This window comes from Gekko japonicus, unplaced genomic scaffold (assembly GCF_001447785.1).
Source record: "Gekko japonicus isolate JY-2015 unplaced genomic scaffold, Gekko_japonicus_V1.1 scaffold935, whole genome shotgun sequence".
NCBI classification, from domain to species: Eukaryota; Metazoa; Chordata; class Lepidosauria; order Squamata; family Gekkonidae; genus Gekko; species Gekko japonicus.
This window is the reverse complement of record NW_015159741.1, coordinates 193,598-215,952: the sequence shown is the minus strand read 5'-3', so window position 1 is coordinate 215,952 and position 22,355 is coordinate 193,598. Positions and strand designations below refer to the sequence as shown.

General features: G+C 42.4%; 1 protein-coding gene across 1 annotated transcript in view; it reads left to right on the top strand.

Moving 5' to 3' along the window:
* LOC107126095 (monocarboxylate transporter 2-like) overlaps positions 1 to 17,957 on the top strand; it is a 63,024-nt gene extending 45,067 nt beyond the window's left edge. The window contains exons 2-4 of the mRNA XM_015429604.1: positions 7,853 to 7,996; positions 13,217 to 14,029; positions 17,397 to 17,957. Coding sequence (XP_015285090.1) covers positions 7,853 to 7,996; positions 13,217 to 14,029; positions 17,397 to 17,668 — 1,229 coding nt within the window. The 3' untranslated portion in view covers positions 17,669 to 17,957. The remainder of the gene's footprint in view (positions 1 to 7,852; positions 7,997 to 13,216; positions 14,030 to 17,396) is intronic.
* Positions 17,958 to 22,355: the final 4,398 nt, after the last annotated feature.

Here is a 22,355-nt window from a genome sequence, read left to right as displayed (position 1 = left end):
TGTGAAATCACTCTTTTTGAGATTTCTAATTCTCCATGCATTCACAATATTATATTCTTCTATTATTTGGAAAAAAACTTCTTGCTGTTATTGCACCTATTTTCTTTCTTTTTCTTGTACTCTTTCTATCAATTACCGGATAAAGTACCGCGTTGTAATCACCTACTAAGCAAATACTCTCGATCTCCTTCATGCCTAGAACTGTGCGCAACTCTTTATAAAAAGGTTCTTGATTTTGATTTGGTGCATAAATGTTAACTATTAGGGTCTCTTTTCCATTTAACATTATAACTACTGCTACTATCCTTCCATCATTTGACGCATATAACAATGTGGGATTTAAATTATCTCTCACATAGGTTACCACCCCACGTTTCTTCTTTTGGTCTGATGCTATAAACGCATTTCCTAATTTTTTATTATGCAAAAATTTATCATCACCCTTCTTAATATGTGTTTCTTGTAAGCAGACAATATCAACTTTATTTTTTTTAATCTGATGAAATATTTACTTCTTTTTTGTGGGCTATTCAGCCCATTTATATTAATGGATAAAATTTTTAACGCTTTTATTGATACCATGTTAAGTTCTTATTACTTTTTCTCTTTGTTTTTGTACTTAAATCTAGTTAAAATCTGATAAGGGGTTTTGTTTGATTTCTTCTTTTCTTTCCTTGCTGCTGCTCCTTTAGTGGGTCTTTCTTGTTGTTCGGTGCTTTCCTCCTCCTCCAACTCAGTACTAACTTCTTCCTCTTCCTTTTGGAGTCCCAGATCTTCCCCATACTTCTCCAGAAAAAATTGGATTTTAAATACTGAGTCAATCCGTTGCCTTCTACCATCATACAAGAAGAGTACTCCTTCAAGGACTAACCATCTATAAACAATTCCGTTATTTTTCAGGAGATCTATCAGTTTAGAGTATGGGATCCTTCTCTCCCTTACCCTCCATGGTACTTCCTTTAAGAAATTTATCTCCTCTCCTTGAATATTCACCTTGGTCTCGTATGCCGCTTTGAGTATGTCTTCCTTCATCTCCTTCCGGTAGAATTTAACATGCACCTCCCTCGGGAGTTTGTGCTTCTTCGTGTAAGCAGAATTTCTTCTGTAGATTTCCTCAATATTATTTTTTATTTCTTCTTTCGTACCTATCTGCAATTGATCAGCTATGCTTTGAGCTAATTCATCCTTCAAGTTTTTTTCGATGGTTTCCAGGACATTTTGACATATTATTTTTGCAGCTTTTTACATTTCAAAATTTATTATTATGGTGTCCTCAATTCTTTCACTTTTTGCTTTTAATTCTAAGACTTCAAAGTCCATGTCCTGTAATTTCTCTTTAAATTTTTGTTGTTTAGAGGACATTTTCATTATTTCTTGCTTATTATCCATAATCTGTTTTTTAATTTCTTGTGTTTCTGTTGTAATCTGTGCTGTTATTTCATCCATTTTACTTTTTAAGGGTTCTATTTCATTTTTAATTAGTGCGGGCAGAGTTGTTTCAATTGTTTGTTTAATTGCTTGGGAAACACTCTCTTGAATCATTTTATTAATTTCTTTCATGGTTGCCTGAAGTACGCTCATGGTGTTTGATTTAAATTGGCTTGTATTCCCTAACTGTCCAGGTGAGGGTAAAGATGTCTTTCTGTTCCCTGAGTAGCCCGCAGCCATAAATTTTACACTTGTGAGATCTGTTATACTATATTTTAATCTTGTCTTTTGTGTACTCTTATAGATAGGTTCTTATCTATTTTTTTGACTCTTAACTATAATTCTATTTATTTCCAACCTTTCCTTAACTATTAACACTATCTCCCACTCAGTCTTATTACTTCTTAGTATCTCTTTGATTTCCTCCTAATTTTTTTATTTTATATAACTTTTTCCTTTTTGCTTTTCATTCTTCCCACAACTCGGTTCTTTCTGTTTAATATCTTCTCTCTGCGCACGCTGCTCCTCTCCTCTCCTCCTCTCTTCTCCGTAAGCACTTGACACTGTCACTGTCACTTCTATTGAGCCCCAACACCTGGCTCAGGCATTCTGTACACTCGTCACTCGTCACTCCGCCTCCGATTCTCTGCTCAACTCCGAACGCCTCCGCACGTCTCCAATACGCCTCTGAATGCCTCCGAACGTCTCCGAACGCCTCCGGCACGTCACCACTCCACTGCTCCGATCGTCACCCCGCCTCTCACGTCGCTCTGATCCGCTCGCCCTCTGTGCGTGTCACCGTTCCAGCCTCTGCACTCTTCACTCCACACGCCGCTGTCGCTGTCTGCACACCCACACATCACCTCCAAAATGCCTCGTCATGCACTATTTTCACTTAAAGGCAAAGCGCTTATATCCCAGCGGCAGGGCAGAAAACCAAAAGTAAAAGTAAAAGAAAAACCTTTTGTAATTTACATATCTTCAAACTGCATACATCTCCCCGTCCTCCCCCTTTTCCAACTTCAAAAAATACTTCTTAACCCACCCGGAATGCTAGCCGCTTATCCAAATACACTGGGATTTTCTAACGTAAAGTCTTGACGCCTCTCCCACCCCCACTTCGGGACCAACTAAGGTGAGTTATATAGTTTTACTTAGCTTTGTTAAGGATGACCTCCAGTAGTAGGGTTGTTCCTCTTCAACTCTAAGGAATCCTCAGGGCTCCCCTTGTGCTCGTCGTGACTATGAAGTCTCGTCCGGGCTCCTGTTTTCCTTCTTGCTTTGAGACACCTAGCTAAGCTGAGAAAGTCGCCACTCTCTCACTCTTACAACTAGCAAGTCCCCTACCAAACCCCTCTCCACAAGAGGGTTCTGAGGCGTTCTGCGGCCTCTGTAGAAAGAAAAGGGATCAAAGGGTGTGGGAGCTTGCTTCCACACACCCTCTGTCGTTGAGACCGGATCCGGAAGTTTTTCAAGCTCTCCTTTTTTCTGGATTACAGCAGGGGGAGGGGAAGAGAGAAGAGGCAGGAGGCTGCACTCTGCAACAAAGTGTTACTTTCATTTTTGCAGAGGCCTGATCAACATGGCTGCTAAGGCTGGAACTTCCTCCAACCAGGAAGTACAGGAGACTACATGCCAATTTGAATTGCCTGACTCCCCTAAGGCCCCCTTTACTCAAACTACAGAGAGTCCAGGAGAGGAAGCTCAAGCAAATCTTCTCTCTTGGATGAAATCTGAAATGAAAAAGGAGTTTAGGGCTCTATGGCAGGAATCCCACAACTTTAATAAAGCTGGGGAAGGAACCTCTCAGGGTCCAAGAGGTTCTAAAAGACACAGTTCCAGTGATGTGGATAGCCCCATTCCCAGTAAACAACAAAAAAGAAGTTCTAAGTCTCACAAGGATCTCATAGCGAGTGAGGCGGGCTCAAACCCTGATTCTGATGGTTCTGATTCTCCCAAGGAAGAGGGAGAGTTATCAGACGAGGAGGAAGAAATTGTGCCACTGGTACAGTCAAGGCTTTTCCCTCAAGAACTTTACAATAAGCTTTTGCCTAAGGTCATTAGAACGCTGGAATAGTCTTACACTCCCAAAGAGCAGGAGGAGGATGACTCTGAGTTTCCCACTGGGTCAGACAAAGCCATCCCCAAGACTCATACTAAACCAACAGGGGTTCCTTTACCAGCAACTTTCTACAGAAGCTGAAATGAAAGCTGAGTGGGAAAACCCTGCAAAACCAAAAGCTACACATTCTGTTTTTGGAAAATGTTATTCTCTCATTCCAGAGGCGTCAAAGAAACTCAGACTGCCAGTTGTAGATGATCCTATTAACAACCTGGTATCTATATCTGTGCTTCCAATGGGAGCTGATGGACTTCCAAAGGACAATAGTGATAAGAGGATTGAACAGGCCTTGAGAAAGGATTTTGAAGCCTCTGCTAATGCTCTCAGAGCATCAGTGACGGGTTCCTTATTCGCTAGGGCAGCCTACACATGGGCCTCAGATTTGGCTAAGGCAGACAGCGGCATTCCAAAGGACCTCAATGATGAGCTGAAGAAAATCGCTTTGGCCATGGCTTTGGTGGCAGATGCCACTCTCGATTCCGTGCAACAGTCCGCAAGAGGAATTGCTTGCAGCGTCACAGCTTAACGGAATACTTGGCTGAGGAGCTGGGACGTGGACCCCTCTGCACAGACTAAGGTTGCAGCAGTGCCCTTTAAGGGCACTAACCTCTTTGGAGAAGGCCTCGAGAAGTACCTTGTGGAGGACAAGGATAAAAAGAAGGTTCTCCCTTCCAAAAAGAAACAGAGCAGAGACAGACATCACCCTCAGCCCTTTCATGACAATAGAAGGGAGTCTAAACCAACCTATGCTTGGTCCTTTCAGGACAGATGGCAGCCAAAGCCCAAGGATTCCAGAGCTCAGTCCTTCTCCTCTAAACAATGCCAGAACACCACGGGGAACACCCAAGAAAGGGAACCTCGGCATCACTATGCCGAACAAAGAAAGACCCTAGGAATAGGAGGTCGTCTTTTAGAGTTTGCACAAATTTGGACAGAATCCATTTCGGACAGGTGGGTTCTAAAATCGGTGTCACGAGGTTACTCCCTAGAGTTCCACTCCTTGCCTCTGAGCCGTTTCATGGAGATCCCAAGAAAAAAGTCAGAAACAAAACACGCTTCACTGCTCTTGGCTCATCTGATAGAAATAGGGGCCATAGAACAAGTTCCGATCTCAGAGAGGTTGCACGGAGTTTATTCTACCTTGTTTACTGTTCCAAAGAAAAATGGAGAGGTCAGAGAGATTCTGGACCTCAAATGGTTGAACAGATGGGTAGTCAACAAGAAGTTCAAGATGGAGACAGTGAAGTCGATTCTAGCGGCCATACAAAAGGGAGACTACATGGCTTCAATAGACGCTACAAATCTTTTTGCTTCCCTTTCAAGCAGACATTGCACAGAAGAGGATTCGGGAAGTTGAGGTCCCACAGTCAGTGAGACAGCAATTGCAATGGTGGCTGGATCTGAATCGTTTTCTGGAGGGTGTACCACTCCGGGAACCTCCCAGGATAGTCATCACAACAGATGTGAGTCTGTCTGGATGGGGTGCTCATGCAGAAGGCAGGACGGTGCAGAAAACTTGGACTGTGAAAGAAAGAATGAGCACTATGAACCTTCTCGAATTAAGGGCTATCAGACTGGCGCTGGAAAATTTCACAATTTGATACAGGGCAGTCATATATTGATCCAGACCGACAATATGACAACCAAGGCGTATGTCAACCGCCAAGGTGGCACGCACTTCAAATGATTACACAGGGAGGCAAGCAAGTTGATTCATTGGGGGGAAGCCCACATTCTTTCCATAAAAACGATCCATGTGGCTGGTCGGAAGAACACAGTGGCGGACTGGCTCAGTCGTCAGTGGGGGGGACCAGTCCAAATGGATGCTCAACAGAGCAGTGTTTGGGCAAATATGTCAGAAATTCAGGAGACTGGAGGTGGACTTATTTGCCACACAGAACAACCGTCAAACAGTTCAGTTTGTGTCCAGACTGAAGGACCCTCTAGCCATGGGAGTAGACGCCCTAGGCCTGGGGGCCTTCTATATGCATTTACGCCACTTCAACTCATTCAGAGAGTGATTCAATGAATAATCGACCTGAAGGCAGAGGTGGTTCTGGTTGCCCCATGGTGGCCCAGGAGGGCGTGGTTCCAAGACTTTAAAAGATTGTCGATCAAGGAACTATGGCACCTTCCTCCAATAGTGGACTTACTAACTCAGGGTGAGACAGTTCATTCTCAACCAGAGCTTTTAAAACTCACAGCTTGGAGGTTGAGAGGCAGCAGCTGAGGGGGGTAGGCTACCCTGATGGTGTAGTTAAAACCATGTTAGCTGCGAGGAACGGATCCACGAATAGGGTCTATAATACTACCTGGCAGACCTTCCATTCTTGGTGTAAGGAAAAAGGACTTGACCCAATAAGAGCCTCTATGGGCAATATCCTGGATTTTCTACAGGCGGGACTTGACAAGGGGCTCAGTACTTTGCATAGGCAAGTGGCAGCTATCTCAGCTATTAAAGGGGCTGGAAAGGGCAAATCCCTAGCCAAACACCGCACATTAAGAGATTCATAAAGGGGGCTTCTTTGTTGAACCCTCCGCCAATGCACAGGTTCCCGACATGGAGCCTTAACACAGTTCTGAGGGCTCTGTGTAAGGCGCCATTTGAGCCTATGACAACATGTCTCCATAAAGAGTTAACTTTCAAGATCATTTTCTTGGTGGGTATTACATCTGCTAGAAGGGTGTCAGAGTTATGAGCACTATCTGTTGGTAGGGAGCTCTGCACTTTTCACCATGACAGGGTAGTATTTCAACTGAACCCAGCCTTTGTGCCGAAGGTTAATTCGACCTTTCATAGGTCGGTGGAGGTAGTCTTACCATCCTTTTATCCCAATCCCCAGAATGAGAAGGAAAGACAGTTGCACTGTCTCGATGTGTGGAGGGCCCTTAGTTTTTACATTGAACGAACTAAGGGGATGAGAGTGCATGACTCCCTATTTGTCTCTTTCCGTAAGTCTTCAATGGGTAGGAGAGTTTCGGCTTCTTCCATTAGCAGATGGATACGAGGTCGTATAGTCTTGGCATATAAAGCAAGGCGACTGGAGCCACCTCAAGGGGTTACGGCTCATTCTCTAAGGGGGGCCGCTACGTCAGCAGCTTACAGGGCCTTTCCCTCTCTGGAAGTTGTGTGCAAGGCAGCTACATGGAAATCCACACATTCTTTCACTAGACATTACAGGATTGATAAAATGGCCTCGGCTGAAGCAGCCTTTGGCTGCAGAGTCTTGCAGCACGCCTTATAGGTGGGGAAGCAGTTGGACCCACCCTGGGTTACAGCTGTTCTACGTTCCAGGAGTAAGGAGTCTGGAGGACTGCCCCACTCCTGGATCTCCAAAGAATGGAAGATTTATCTCCATTCCACCCATCTCCTGCCCACCCATGTTTTTTTTGGGGGAACTGCTTCCTTCACCTGTAGGGGTGTTGGCAATGGTTGCCACCCAGAGGTTGACAGGAGGTTGCCACTGGGAGATGGGTGGTTACAGTTGGTTTGGGATTAAGCCCCCCATTGGGTTTTTTTGTTTTTTGTGGAGCTGTGGTTTTTGTTCCTTTTATGAGACTGGGGGAAGGTGGCTTGGAGTACGACTGGGATGCAGGAGCACAAGCCCCTCCCCTCTCCATAATGAAAGAGTCTGCCAGCCCTGCAGTTGGAGGCGAGGAGCTGTTTCCCAGGAGTAAGGAGTCTGGAGGACTGCCCCACTCTGGATCACCGAGAAGGAAGCTTCACGATAAGTGGAGATAAATCTTCCGTTTTCACTGGAAACATCTTTCCCAGTCCAAAAAGCAGTTCATTGTTAAGCAGGATTAGAAAAGTGACATGATGCCCATTGACCTGATCTCCATTGTCTTCACATATGCATGCAACACAAAATCATAGCCTGTAGCAAGCAAACAGAAAGTTTCTTGTAAACTAAACAGATAATTCTTGGTATCTGTGAGATCTGAAAAAGTGCAGCTGTATCAGTCCTGGCACCCTATGGCTGAAGGAGACCTCTCTGGAACATTATTCGATATATGTGCACTAAAAACAGCATGTGTGGTACTGAGTTGGACCAGTTTTGTTGTACACAGAGGTTGAAAGGCACAAAGGTGCATTTATAAGGTGATACAATCCATTTTCTGTGCTCTGATTTTTATTTTATTTATGTATTTCTATCTCTAGTTTTCTATCATAGGGGGGGGGGACTTTCTACAGATCTTTATTAGGCTCAGTGTAAGGTCTCCTCAATAATTAAAATACTTCTAACTCCTAATTCCTTATGAGTCTAGAACTGACCTTGTCTTCTTTTTTTCTTCCTTTAGGCCCCTTAAGCAGTGTCTTGGTGAACAGATATGGATGCAGGTCGGTTATGATAGCTGGAGGGATCCTGTGCTCTTTTGGAATGATTGCCTCTTCTTTCTGCAATAGTGTCCTGGAGCTTTACATATGCATAGGTGTTATTGGAGGTAAGTGACTGATTCACAGTGCAGTCCTAAACCAAGATACACTCTTTTAAGACCTTTGACTTCAGTATACTCGAAAAGGTATAGCTGTGCTTAGGACAGCACTGTAAAATGCCTAACCAGACCCTTCAGTTTTAATGCTCTTTTAAATTATGTTGCTAGGTCTTTAAATGCTCAGGAGATGGTCTGAATTTCTGATTCCTTTATGGTAATTCTACTTGTGGCATATGCTCTTTGCATAATCCTTTCTGCACTGCACTATAATTACAGCACAGGAATTGATTGGCTCATGACAGAATTTATTATAGCCATTTTGTACTGCATTACTGTGTAGGTTCTTTTAGCCTTTATTCATACTATCCTGCCAATGTTAGTTGCAGAGAAATAATATAGAAGGAATGCAAATCCTGATTAAAGTCCCAGTTGCCTATTCTCATGTTAGAAGTGTATGTATAGGGAAACTTGTAGGAGAATTTTCATGAGGGAGCATTGTCCTATGGGAATGTGCTGTACAGGCAACATTTCTAGAGTGACTAAATAAGCATTTACTGTGAAATGCTATCTTCAAGCTGAAGGATAAAGTTCTCAGGTCATAACTTCAGCACAATCATACAATCATCCTTAAATCTGCATACCCAAGTGATAATTTGCTTGTGAGAATGAGCCATCACAAATCAAATATTGCTGGTAGACTTTTCATAGCTGGTCAAATGAAACCCTTTCCAGCACAGTGAGTTCACATATTGAGCTGCTAATCTGGAATCATTAAGTGGTGAGAACTTGCATGTCTGAGCTAGCTGTAGCCATCATCAACTGCCATTTCAAACAAGATGGTTAAATAAGAAGAGTAATGCCATGTGTGCTATTGCAAATATCTCATGAGCTTTTACATGAGACATCTTAACTTTACAAATTTTTGCTACACATGGAAACATGAAAGCCTAATTCACATCACAGTGTTCAGTATAGCAGGCCGAACAAGATTGCCATGTCTTTCAGAATGATCTGACATATCCATTGCCATTCTAGTTCTTAGTAATCTCTGCATTGACTTACATTGCAGGAGAGACTCAGGCCACACCAGCTTCAGCTATGGCAGTGAGCCTTGTGCAGGGCAGCATAGACTGAGGATTTTTTTTTGCTCCTAATTGTAGCAGTCTAAAAATCTGCAGCTCTCATGTTCTTGGTGAACAGGGCCTGATATGAATTTATTCAGGAAACAACAAACATATTTACATTTATCTGAGAAATGTCAGAACATTCAGAATGTAAAAACATGCAAACAAAACCTGGTGAGTGGCTTACCATCCATTTGTATGAAACAGGGTGGTATATGTAAGGCAATCCTATTTATTTCTACAACAATTTTAAAAGGTAGGTTAGATAAAGAGATATAACTCAGTCCAGGAAAAAGTTTCATCACCAAGAACTGGAACCCATGTCATGGGATCATAGAGTTCCATCCTCATTCTCCATGCAGGATATTCAAATTGCAGCATTCTTAACAGATGGCCACCCAGTCTCTGCTTGAAGGTCCAGAGAGAGATTCTGCCCCCTCCCCCAATATTTGGTTCCTTTAGGGAACTGCTCCTAATTTTGAGAAGTATCTCCTCATGTTCAATGAAAATCTACCCTCCTGTTACTTAAGCCCATCAGGTCTAGTCTTACCCTCTAGAGAAGCAGAGAAAGAGCACTTGCTTTTGTACAGTTTGGTGTAGTGGTTAAGATTCTAATCTGGAGAACTGGGTTTGATTCCCTACTCCTCCACATGCAGCCAGCTGGGTGACCTTGGGTCAGTCACAGTTCTCTCAGAGCTGTTCTCTTAGGAGCAGTTCTCTCAAAGCTCTCTTAGCCCCACCTACCTCACAGGGTGTCCGTTGTAGGGAGATGAAGGGAGATTGTAAACCGCTGCTGCTGCTGCTGCTGCTGCTTCCTCCTCCTCCTGTTGAGTTTCAAGCCAACTTTTGCGCCCTCCTCTTTCATCCTGAGCAGGAGGCTCTTTAGTTCCTCTTCACTTTTTGCCATTAGAGTGGTATTGTCTGCATATCTGAGGTTGCTGATGTTTTTCCCGGCAATCTTAATTCTGGTTTGTGATTTATCCAGGCCGGCATTTCACATGATGTACTCTGCATATAAATTAAATAAGCAGAGTGACAATCCTATGCTAAACCAATCAGTTGTTCCGTGTCCAGTTCTAATTGTTGCTTCTTGATCATTATACAGGTTTCTCTGAGACATGTGAGGTGGTCTGGTAGTCCCATCTCTTTAAGGACTTGCCTCAGTTTGTTGTGGTCCACACAATCAAAGGCTTTAGTGCAGTCAATGAAACAGAAGTAGATGTTTTTCTGGTACTCCCTTGCTTTCTCCATAATCCAGCGAATGTTTCAATTTGATCTCTCGTTCCTCTACCTCATCGAAACTCTGCTTGTACTTCTGTCAGTTCTTTATCTACGTACTGCTTAAGTGTAGCTTGTAGGACCTTGAGCATGACCTTGCTAGCATATGAAATGAGTGCAATTCTGAGATAGTTTTAACATTCCTTGGCATTGCCCTTCTTTGGGATTGGAATGTAAACTGACCTTTTCCAATCCTGTGGCCACTGTTGTGTTTTCCAAATCTGCTGGCATATTGAGTGCAGCACTTTTAACAGCATCATCTTTTAGGACTTTGAATAGCTCAGCTGGGCTACCGTCATCCTCGCTAACTTTGTTGTTAGTAATGCTTTCTAAGGCCCATTTGACTTCACACGCTAGGATGTCTGGCTCGAGGTCAGCAATCACACTGTTGTGGTTGTCAAGGACATTGAGATCCTTGTATAGTTCTTCTGTGCATTCTTGCCACCTCTTCCCAATCTCTTCTGCTTCTGTTAGGTCCCTTCCGTTTTTCTACGTTATTATGTTTCTATTAGAACAGCCTAAAATAATCAATATATCTAAATCTCAGTGTTGCCAAATCTGTGGATTCTTAAGTCTGGTAGCCATAAACAGATCTTTCAGCAAACCTGAAAATCTCCCCATGTTTCTGAAATCTTTTTTTAAAAATGCAGGGTTAACCCCCCCCCCAAAAAAAAATAGAAGCAGTGCCTGTAGCTTTAAGAACCTAATGCCCACAGTGGTTGTTACAAGTATTGTACTGTTACAAGAGCCAGTTTGGTGTAGTGGTTAAATGTGTGGACTCTAATCTAGGAGAACCGGGTTTGATTCCCCATTCCTCCACTTGCAGCTGCTGGATGACCTTGGGCAAGCCATAGTTCTGTCAGGGCTGTTCTCTCAAGGACAGTTCTGGAAATAGCTCTCTCAGCCCCCCCTACCTCACAGGGTGTCTGTTGTGGGGAGGGGAAAGGAAAGGAGTTTGTAAACCGCCCAGAGACTCCGAGTGAAGGGTGGGGTATAAATCCAATCTCCTCCTCCTCCTCCTCCTCTTCTTCTTCTTGCCTTCGATCCTTGATTTCTGTCAGTAAAGGGCAGGGGAAGGTGCAGGGCCCTTTCCAGTGCTGCTTTGGCCTTTAAGGGAGAACTCAACGAGGCCAGGCCCATCAGCAACCGCCAGGCAACTTGCTACCACATGACTTGCATGACTAACTTAGGCCCAGCTACTTGCTACTGTTCAATAGCAACCACCCCATGAAATCCAGTGTGGTGTAGAAGTTAGAATTTCAGACTAGGGTTAGAGGAACCCAGGTTCAGATCCCCACTCTACTATGGAAGCTCATTGGGTGACCTTGAGCTAGTTATATCTTTTCAGCCTAACTTACCTCACAGGATTGGTGTGAGGGTTAAAATGGAAGAGAGGAGAATGATGTAAGCTGCTTTGACTTCCTGTTGTGGAGAAAGGTAGAGAGGCTGCCAAAAGAGGGCAGATAAAGGTAGATTGGTTGTGGGTGTAAGGAACAGAAGGAAGCAAGGAAAGAGGAAATAGTATGGGGAGAGGGATACAGACGAAAATGAGATGCCCCCAAGTCCTTGCAGGTTTCCCACCATGTAACTTGGCCTGGCCTGGTGGCTGACAACGCACAACCAGGCCTCCCAGCTGGTACTGCAAAACTGGGTCCATGCTGTAGGCCAACATGGTGCACCTGGCCCCAACTCAGTAGCCAGCACCATTCAGTTGGGCCACAGTGTTCCCAGGCAGAGACTGCGAGGGGGAAGAAAGGAGGGAAAGCTGAAGATGGGGGGGGGAGTTTGGCAAGTGGGTAGGAAGGCAGGAAGGAAAGAAGGATGCAGAAAAAGGGGAGAAACTATGGGGTCTTTCAGGGAAAGAAAAGAGGAAATAGTTGAGGAGGGGAAGAATGAGATGCCTCTTGCAAGTCATTGCAGATCCCCTACTTGCATTAGTATAGTTTGCAGTGGCATCACATTACGACCTTTGCAGTTCAATAGACCTTCTACTAGAGTATTACAGCTCTTAATTAATTAATGGTGTAATTGATGCATAAATGCAATTTATTTTCAGAAACTGAAAAGGTAGCACCCATAGATGGGGGGGGGATGTTTCCTGAGATAACATGAAAGGATGAGGGCTAATTCCCTTCTGTTACCTAATGCAGCTTGGGGCTATATGATTACCAAAGGCAGATGGTTGTGTGTTTATATCTTGGCCAATTCCTTGTATTCTGCTGTAGGGATTCTGCACAAAACAATAGACTAGTCTTAAATGTCTGTGTAAGCCTCCCCTCTATGGGGAATCTCAAGAGCTGTTGTAGTATGTGTGAGGACAGCATTTTCTGTGTAATGGCCCATGTATGTTAGACATTGCTTTATGTGTGCCTGTTCAGTTCTAAGTAAAGCTAAAGGCAGAGGATTTGTGCTTCTCAAATCTGCCATTTGTGTAGAGAAGGTGACATTTAATAACTTCTGTGAAATGAACCAAGAGCAAATTGGATTATGGCTTAGTAAAATACAGAAACAGTATGCTCAAGGTCTTGATATCATTGTTCCCCCATCACTCTGTAACATGGATCAAACATTGCTAAAGCTTTTGCTTTATGGCTCTGCAATAGAGGGAAATGACAGAAATTTTGTGTGGCATATCAGTGACATTAAAAGACACGCAAAGCAATGAATGTTTGAGTTTATTTGGCAGTGCTGATGGGTTCTTTTATCTGTCTTGGGAATTACTGTGTGACATTTTGGGTTTGAGTGGGAAGATAATTTTTGCTTGATTATAGCAGAAAGATTTTATGTATTAAATGCAGTAATGCTGTGTTCTCTTTGCTGTTTTTAGGTTTCGGCTTAGCTTTCAATTTGCAGCCTGCCTTGACAATGATCGGCAAGTATTTTTATAAAAAGCGTCCCATTGCTAACGGATTGGCCATGGCTGGAAGTCCTGTATTTCTAAGTACTCTGGCACCTCTTAATCAGTTTCTTTTTAATACTTTTGGCTGGAAGGGAAGCTTTCTCATTTTGGGAGGTATTCTCTTGAACTGCTGCGTGGCCGGGTCACTTATGAGGCCCGTTGGACCAAAACTAGCTCCTGCTGTAAAAAAAGATGTGGAGAAGGCAAAAGGAGACTCTGCTTTGCACAAAAATGACAAGAAATCTGTTTGGCAAACGATCAATAAATACTTAGATTTATCCCTCTTCAAACACAGAGGGTTCCTCATTTATTTGTCTGGAAATGTTATCATGTTTCTTGGCTTCTTTGCCCCAATTGTGTTCCTGGCTCCCTATGCCAAGCATAAGGAGATCGATGAATATTCAGCGGCTTTTTTACTCTCTATCCTGGCTTTTGTAGATATGTTTGCTAGGCCATCAATGGGTCTAATTGCAAACTCAAAATACATCCGCCCCAAAATCCAATATTTTTTTAGTTTTGCTGTCATGTACAATGGGATCTGCCACATCATGTGCCCTCTGGCCAAAGACTATACCGGCCTGGTTGTATATGCCGTACTTTTTGGACTTGCATTCGGAATGGTTAGCAGCGTTCTTTTTGAGACATTGATGGATCTCGTTGGGGCTGCAAGATTCTCCAGTGCTGTAGGACTGGTTACAATCGTGGAGTGCTGTCCTGTTCTTTTGGGCCCTCCTTTGGGAGGTAAGTATGATAATGATGATTATATATTTGGTTTGTTTTATTGATATTAGAAACTTGCAGTGAAAAATTTGCAGCCTGGGAAATTTCATTCCCTGTTCACATCATTCAAATCCATATTCCTTTGTTTTATGAGCCAATAGCCCATTCCCTCCTATATCTAAAGCAGATATTTCCTGCTTGTGGGCATCGTGCAGCGGTGCCTCCCCCATCTTTATTGCACCTCAAACTGTGCCTCTAGCCTTCAAGTTTCTAACACTCACTCCCCCCCCCCAATGTTTCTTTTAGGTTATGTTCCTCAGGGTACCTACACTGCTCTTCTATCAGCATGTCATCATCATTCTAAGCTGCCTTTCAGCAAGCAGTACACGGCCTTTCTCTCATCCCACATCCCTACTTTCACCTCAGGGTCCCCCTTTCCTTAATTCTGTTCCTTCTCCACGCTCCCTACTTTCTAATCTGCCCAACTTTGTATGCTCTCCTAGTATCTCAGAATTTAGCCTTCCATCTTCCTCACTATCCTTAAGCAATATGACGTCTCATTGTGAATGTTCTAATTGTTAACACTTCAAAATTTGAAAGGCTAAAGATTGTTCCAGAATATTTGATGGTGTTGTATCAGCCTCAGACAATGGCACTTGAAACAAAACAAAACAAGTAAATAAATAAAGGCCACACATATTTAGAATTGTGTGTGTGTGTGTGTTGAACAGTAAATGCAGATCACTAATGACTAGAGATATCCCCAAATAAAAATTGGGTGCATTCTCAAAGCCATGGTGCTTTGATTGCTTCTGAAATAACTATATTACCTTTGCTCATTGTGGTGCTCGGGGGGGGGGGTCAACAGTGGGAGGGCTTCTGGTGTCCTGGCCCCACTGGTGGACCTCCTGATGGCACCTGGTATTTCTGGCCACTATGTGACACAGAGTGTTGGACTGGATGGGCCTTTGGCCTGATCCAACACTGGCGTCTCTTATGTTCTTATGACTGGAGTCTCTAAGTATCCCTGTTGAGGTATTCTCTGAGTTGGTTGGCATCATGTCTTCCTGGGTCTTCTGTCATCTTGAATTTTTCTTGCATTGCCGCTGTTGAATAAGCATATTGTGCTTGATAATAGCTCCACAAAAGAATGCTGAAGAAACTCTCCTACACAAGTAATCGTGGGAGAATCTTACTGTGAGATAAGAGGAGGTTCTGTCTGGTCAGAAGTGCCAGAGAAATTCATTTTGTTCTGAAGTCTCATATACTTCAGTAAACCTGTAGTACCTGCTTTCTTGGCTGAATTTCTGACTGGAGGTAAGAGTGGTATAAATACTTCATTAGAGTTTCTCAAGACTTTTAACCTCAGTCCAACTCATGCTTGCAGGTTCAAATTGTAGCAAATGTGCAAATCTTTACAAAACTAGGACATTAATTTGCACTACTTTAACTTTTGAGAACAAAATCATTAAGCATAGCACTGTATAAACATGGTCTAATACTATACATATCTTTGAACTGCAATGGAAAAAAGACTTTACCTTCAACATCAAAACTGATTAGTCAAGCTCTCAGTATGCCACCTAGTGGATAGGATTGTCTCCTAATTTAATAATTATGAGTCCTTCAAATATGATTTCCTATAAATAGTTTCTAATATACATTTGATTTTGTTCCTTAGTTTTGAAACAAGCAACAAGTTTGAAATGCATTTCTCAGACCCAGGAAATTTGCTGAACAAGGAAATTGTAAAGTTACTTCTTGGAGAAAATTATTCATAGTGAACGTAGAACAGACATGACTCCCAAGTCACAACTACAAGGGAGGTTGCCACTGTTTTCTGTAAAGCTGCCTATTGTGTAATCATTTTCAAGGCAATTTTAGAGAAACAAGGAAAAATAGATCTCTCAACTGGAAAAAAAATGAACAGTGTGGACCAAAGCAGAGCTACACCCTTCTAAGAGTGTGAATAAACTCTACTTAAAATTGTGCTATTGTTCTCTCTGGAACTTCTAAACTGTGCTGTGAGATTCACCAGCCATTTGCAACAGCATAGTTTGTCTTCGTGGCTTCTGTGCAGTCCCACATGAGTCCACGCATGTGCAGGCCAGCCACAGAGAAAGTTCTAAAGCTGTCTAGCTCTTTCCAGGCTCCGGAGTGCTCATGCTGAGGGGAGGGGGAGTGTTCCAAACCCTGGAAAGAGCTTGAAAGCTTCAGACTTCTTTTTTTTGTGGCTGGCCTGTGCATGCATGGTCCCCATGTGTGCCTGCAATGAAGACTGTTAGATAAACAAGTTACAGGTAAGTGCAACCATGTGTTTTTTTTTTTTGATGGACTAATTAATAGTACAGCCACCCCACTAAATATGATAAGAAATCATAAAACATTCTTCTCCCTATTAGTGATTTTAATTATTAGTGTGATAGTAATATGCATGCTAGAGCTAATTTGGAATTGGTATTCAGTTAAATAGCTGCTTGTGAATGTGTCTACAGATGGGAATGGAGTAACAGCATCTCATGGTGGAGTAGGCTACAGTATGTATGGATGAGGAAACTTCATGCTGTGTGTATACTTCTCTCACATTAGACTACTTAGTTGAGTAGTTATGAATCAGCAATACCCTTAGACAAGCCTTAATTTAGAACTTGCTTTTTAAAAAAAGCTTTTTTCAAAAAGAAAAAAATTACAACACAAAACAATGTCAAATTCAATTTTTTTTTATTTTGAAACAACTCACCTGCAACAAAGGTTGAGTTCAGACTGGCAATTTGAAGCGCTTGGGAGTCATGGCAAAGAAGACCCGGAACAGACCAGGAACGGCTTGTTTGCAGTATTCCCATTCACACTGCAGTGAATGAAGCGTGGAGGAAGCGCAAGGGAGCATTTGCACTGTCAGCCCGCCCCTGGTGGGCTGTTAGCGACTGTTTCTGTGCTCCGCTGCATGCACCTATGCGCATGGGCACCTGCCATGGAAACAGCCAGCGCCTATTATCAATGACTGCGAGTTGTTCCCGCCTTAGCAGCACTTGCATTCACATGTCAGGGAACCAGAATCAACCCACTCTCCACACCACTTTCACCTGGTACTTTTTAAACTCAGGAGGGAAGCGGCACAAGACGGCTTGAGTACAGCTGGGGGATGCCTGACAGATGTGCCTGTGTGAACCCGCCCCTTTAATCCGCTACTGAAACATTCCTGAAACGTTTGGCTGCCAGGCCAAACTGCCAGTCTGAACTTGGCCAAAAATTATGAACAAATATTACAATACTGCAAATACAAAACTTAAAGCTGGTTGATATATTAATTTAGAGCTTACTTTATCTTTTCTGTGAAAAAAATCATATCCTCAAGATAATCTGATCATGCTCTTCTTTTATCTTTCAGGTTTGCTTGTAGACATAACTGGAGATTACCAATATATGTATTTTGTCTGTGGAGTAATTGTGATAGTCGCAAGCATCTGGCTATTCATTGGGAATGCCATCAACTACAGGCTTTTAGCAAAGGAGAAAAAAGTAGAAGAAGAAAGGCAGAGAGCATTAAAGAATGCTGATTCAAAGGAAGTAGAACCTTTGACCTACAAAGAAAGTGAAGAAGCAGTCGACAGATCTAGCAAATCGCAAGACAGTCCATCAGAACGAGAAACTAATATTTAATAAGAAACATGGTTCAAACTCTCATATTTATGACTTCCATTAGAAGTATTTCTTCAAAGTACAGGCAAAGTTTTGTAGTAATATGATCAATTACAATGCTGGATGGGAATCAGGGTTTGCCCAGTCTCAATACCCCAGCCAATTAGACCATGCTCCTGTCCCCTCCCCATTACATGGAGAAGAAAAACTGCAAAGGGACTCCATGCACAGTTGCATCATAACTTTTTCTCTTCCTACAATGCCACTCCTGCAGTAGCTGCACTGCTGTTATGCCAGGCATCTTATAATGTGCCCAACCACTTATAGCAAGGCAAAGTCTTCCTGCATCTTGCCTTGAAATACCTAACTACCTGCACATCACCAGGTGTGCATGTTGTTTGCAGAAGGCCTGCATGACCTGTTCTATACAGAAAGGGAAAAGGTTATGCTGCAGTCCTCTGAAAAATCCATACATATCCAGTTCTGTATACATGGAGGAGAAATCATTGTGGCATTGCATTATGCTTTTTTTGTGTGTGGCAGTGTTAAAAATTTCTCTTAAATTGGCTTGAGAGAGTAGTTCAAGTCCAGACTCTAACGAAGGTAGAGCTTCGACTGAAAAGTCTTCCAGTATCAAATACTATTGCTTTCTAATACAAAAACGTGCTTATCTGATAAAGGAAGACAACAGTCTTCATCCTCAGGATATCACTGATGTCTATTGACTTGTTCTCATGTGCATTTTTGACCAATAGAATTAAATGCCTTGGGCTTCAGTATAAAAGTAAAAAGTGGTGTAACTAGTAACAGAGCTCTGAGTAAAAAGCCCACCAAAAGAAAGGAATTCATGTTTTACAGTGCATTTTCAGTAGATCAAAAAGGCTGATAAACTTCTGATAAAATTTTAAGTTTGTGGACAATGAAGCAAGAGAACCTGGTAGTGCATTTTATTGCTGAATGCAATAGATATTTTAATGACGGTGAATCAGAAGTTATTTCCCACTACTGCAATTGATTAGAAATTTAAATATTTGTAGCCTGATCCTAGAGAGCAAATGATAAGCTGCCTTCTGCCAAGTCAGACTAATGGTCCATCTCACTCAGAATTGCCTGCACCAAATGGCTCTCCGAGGTCTCAGGCAGAGATTCCTTTAACTGGAGAGAACAGGGAACAAACCTGGGACTTCGTGTGTCCAAAACATCTACTCTTTTCCTAAGCTGTGGACACAGAATGTGCACATCAGCTCTTGCATTAGTGCAGAGTCATAGAAGTGCTAGCAAATATGAGAGTATAACTTTTGAAATCATGTTGCCTTACAAATATGTTTCAAATTTCTTTGTACTCTCCAGTTGTTAAAGCCTAAGGTAGAACATGTCCCTGCTACTGTACCAACTTTTCTATGGGGGGGGGGCTGTTTTACAGACTGACACACTAATAAATGTTCTGCCATCTAGTGCTTCAGAGTTATGGACCACAAGTGTACAGATATACATAAAGCAACTGAGGGCTAGATAAAATAACTTTGGAGATCTCTTTCAACCCATCACTTGGACTTTCCTGAATTAAAAGGATAGTTATAATTTTCTTCCTTTAGATACAGAATAACATCAACTACAGCAGTGGTTCTCAAACTTTAGACATCCAACGGACCCCATTCTGATAGATGTTTCTTTGCAAATGCTCAAGCTCCCTGCCATGTGCTGGACAGATGCTTTTCAAAGTACGCATAGCAAGGCTTGCATGCCCTGTGAAAGTTTCTGTCCTCTCACATCAAAACAATACAGAATCATATAAATTGCCCTTTAAAAATAAGTTTTTGTAAAATGTTTGCATTGTCTGGGCTCAAAGGGTTGCTGATTCTGTAGGCCCAAACTCCAAAGGCCATTATCCAAGTTCTGTCTCATCTCTTGATTAACAGGGGCAGTATGGAGCACAGCAAGGAAACTCTTTGCTGGCTAATAACATAGATAGAAAATATCAAAACAGGAGTTGGAAAGGGCCTAGAAAAACTTTCAGAGCCCCTCATAGAAACAGAAACAGACCAGCATTCCACAAAACCTGAACTTTCCAGTATGAAACTGCAAAAACTCCATTGTCTATGGCCGTGAACACAGAAAGCAATCTCTGTCTCCTTGCTCAAATCCTTTGTGCTGGAAAACCAAGTTTTATACCAGTATTTTGATGACTTCATTAGGACTAAGTCTGAGTACAGTGGCAGCTTTAAGACCAACAAAGTTTTATTCATGGTATAAGCTTTTGTGTGCAAAGCACACCTCTTCAGATGTAAAAGCTTATAGCGTGAATAAAGGTGCCACTGGACTCAGACTTTGTTCTTCTGCTTCAGATCAACATGGCTACCCCACCTGAATCTGTCTTTATTAGGACTGTAACTCCTTGGTGCCATTCAGTTAACTAATCCCTTGGGATGACCTATTAATTCCAGAAACCCATCAGCATGTTTTTCTGGGTATTGATCAGAGATTATCTGGAAGCCAGCGGACCACAGGCAGCAGTGGTTGAACACTTTCCAGCCCTTTGATGAAGGAGAAAACCAATTCCACATCTGAGGTGGAGAGTCTCTGCCCAGTTCCTGGGATATTCAGAAAGCTCCATTTTAATGAGAGCTGGATGGGTACAAGAAGGGCTTTCTTTCTGTCCTTACACAGGACAGAACCTACAAAGAGGCCCCTGGAGTACCCTCACAGAAACCCAGGGTCCCTGGCCCCATTTTGAGAAACACCGGACTAGAGCCTACAGTTTTAAATTCAATCCAGTCTTTCTGTCTCTATCAGTCAGATTCAATCATCTGAAGGCTGGACAACCTTTGTTGTCAAGCTGGAAATTCAAATCAGACCAGTTGTCTGATCCATTGCCCACAGAGATGCTCTTATTGATAATGCAAAGCATCCCTGCAGAAAATGAACATCCCTGGTCATACAGAACATTCCAATGGAGCTGAAGCATTTGTGGGCTTTCCTAAAGAAAGTATTATTCCACCTTGCATTTCTGAACTCAGTTTGACAGGACTTCTCCTTTTCAAACACCTTTTTCATGGCAATGGAGCTTGTGGACATACATTCCATTGGGGAAATAATTAAGCCACACTATGCAATCTATAGAAAAGGGCTGTTATAAATTGACTTGAACAGATCTCCTTGATGCTTCAAGTAAGTTGCCCAATTCTGCATTCTGGGGAAAACCTATCATTAAAACAGATGGGGCGAGTGTAGAGGAAGAGATTGAAAATGTAATGCCCCTCATACCACTTTCAATCAAAAGCTGGGTCAGTCCAGGCTAGTCAGAGCTGATGGGTGGGTTTTTTCTTCACTGCCATCCAGAATTCCCTCTAAACTGTGGGGTCTTGTGAGCAAAAATTCTACTTTGTGAGCTACTGGCATTAAAGTTGTGAGCAAGCAAGATGGCTACTGCATAAATTAGCTTGCTCTGGAGCCATCCTTCCTGAGCTAAGACAAGAAATGTGTGAGCCGGAGGCTGAAAATTTGTGAGCTAGCTCACACTAACTCAGCTTAGAGGGAACACTGCTGCCATCTTGCCCCTATAGACAATGTTTATTTTTCACTATATGAGTGAATGGCAGCTCTTCACTTAGTGCTAAGTAGTACATTCAAGCAACCCAACAGAACTGAGCATTCAGTGTGAGGACAAAGAGGTTTATCTCTGCTTCATCCACTTTGTAGTTATTTCCATACCTGAAATCAGCTGGATTTTGTTATATTCATATAGGCAGAGTATCAGCAGCCTCTATTCATGACCTCTGGGAAGTGTTTTGCTTTCCTCATTTTTCCTATTCCATCTGTGTGGCTTTTATTCCCAGCCAGGGTCTCCTTGCTCTTTTTAAGTTTTTGGGATGAGATCTGAATCTTTGTAATCATGTATACCAAATAATATTTCCAGTGCAATCAGTCTGCCATAGTACTCACATACTGGAGTGTCTGCATTTTCCAAGCAATCAGTTTATTGTACAATAAATTCTCAGTCCCTTAGTGGTAGGAGATCCTTTCTTCAAGGTAACTTTTCTCTTGGATATTGGATTTTCCTGGCACTCAGGATTCAATATTTTGTGACTGGAAAGATGGAGTTCATCCTCCAAATCAATGACAGTGTAGCTAGTTCAGTACAATCATTTGAGTGTCACATGTATTTGTTCCTGTGACTTAAATACTGATAGATGACCAACACTGCAATCCTAAGAATGCTTTCCTGGAACTAAAGCCCATTGAATAAAATGGAACATATTTCTGAGTAGACCTGCTTAAGGTTTCTTTGCAAATATGTGTCCTGTTTGTGTTGACTATAAATTTTATACTTGTTTTTTTAAAAAACAGTCAGAATCATTTAGGCTTAGAGTTCCAGAATTATTCAAGTCAACTCATTCAAAAGCGGGGGGGGGGCACTGTTTCTGTTACTGCCACTCTTCCTAATGCCTTTCCTCCAAGAAGCCCAGGGTAGCATGTGCGATTCTTCTCTCTTTGATCTTTACAACAGCCCTGTCAGGTAGATCATGTTGAATAAAAGTGAGTACCAAGTTCACCCAATGTGTTTCATAGCTAAATGAAGATTAATATGGTAATACAGTTTTCACCCACCCATAATATATAGTCATTTTGTATTCTGTTTAAGAAGTCAGATTTTAATGTGTGGCTCCTTTGCATATCACCCCTCATGAGAATGAAGCCTACACACAAA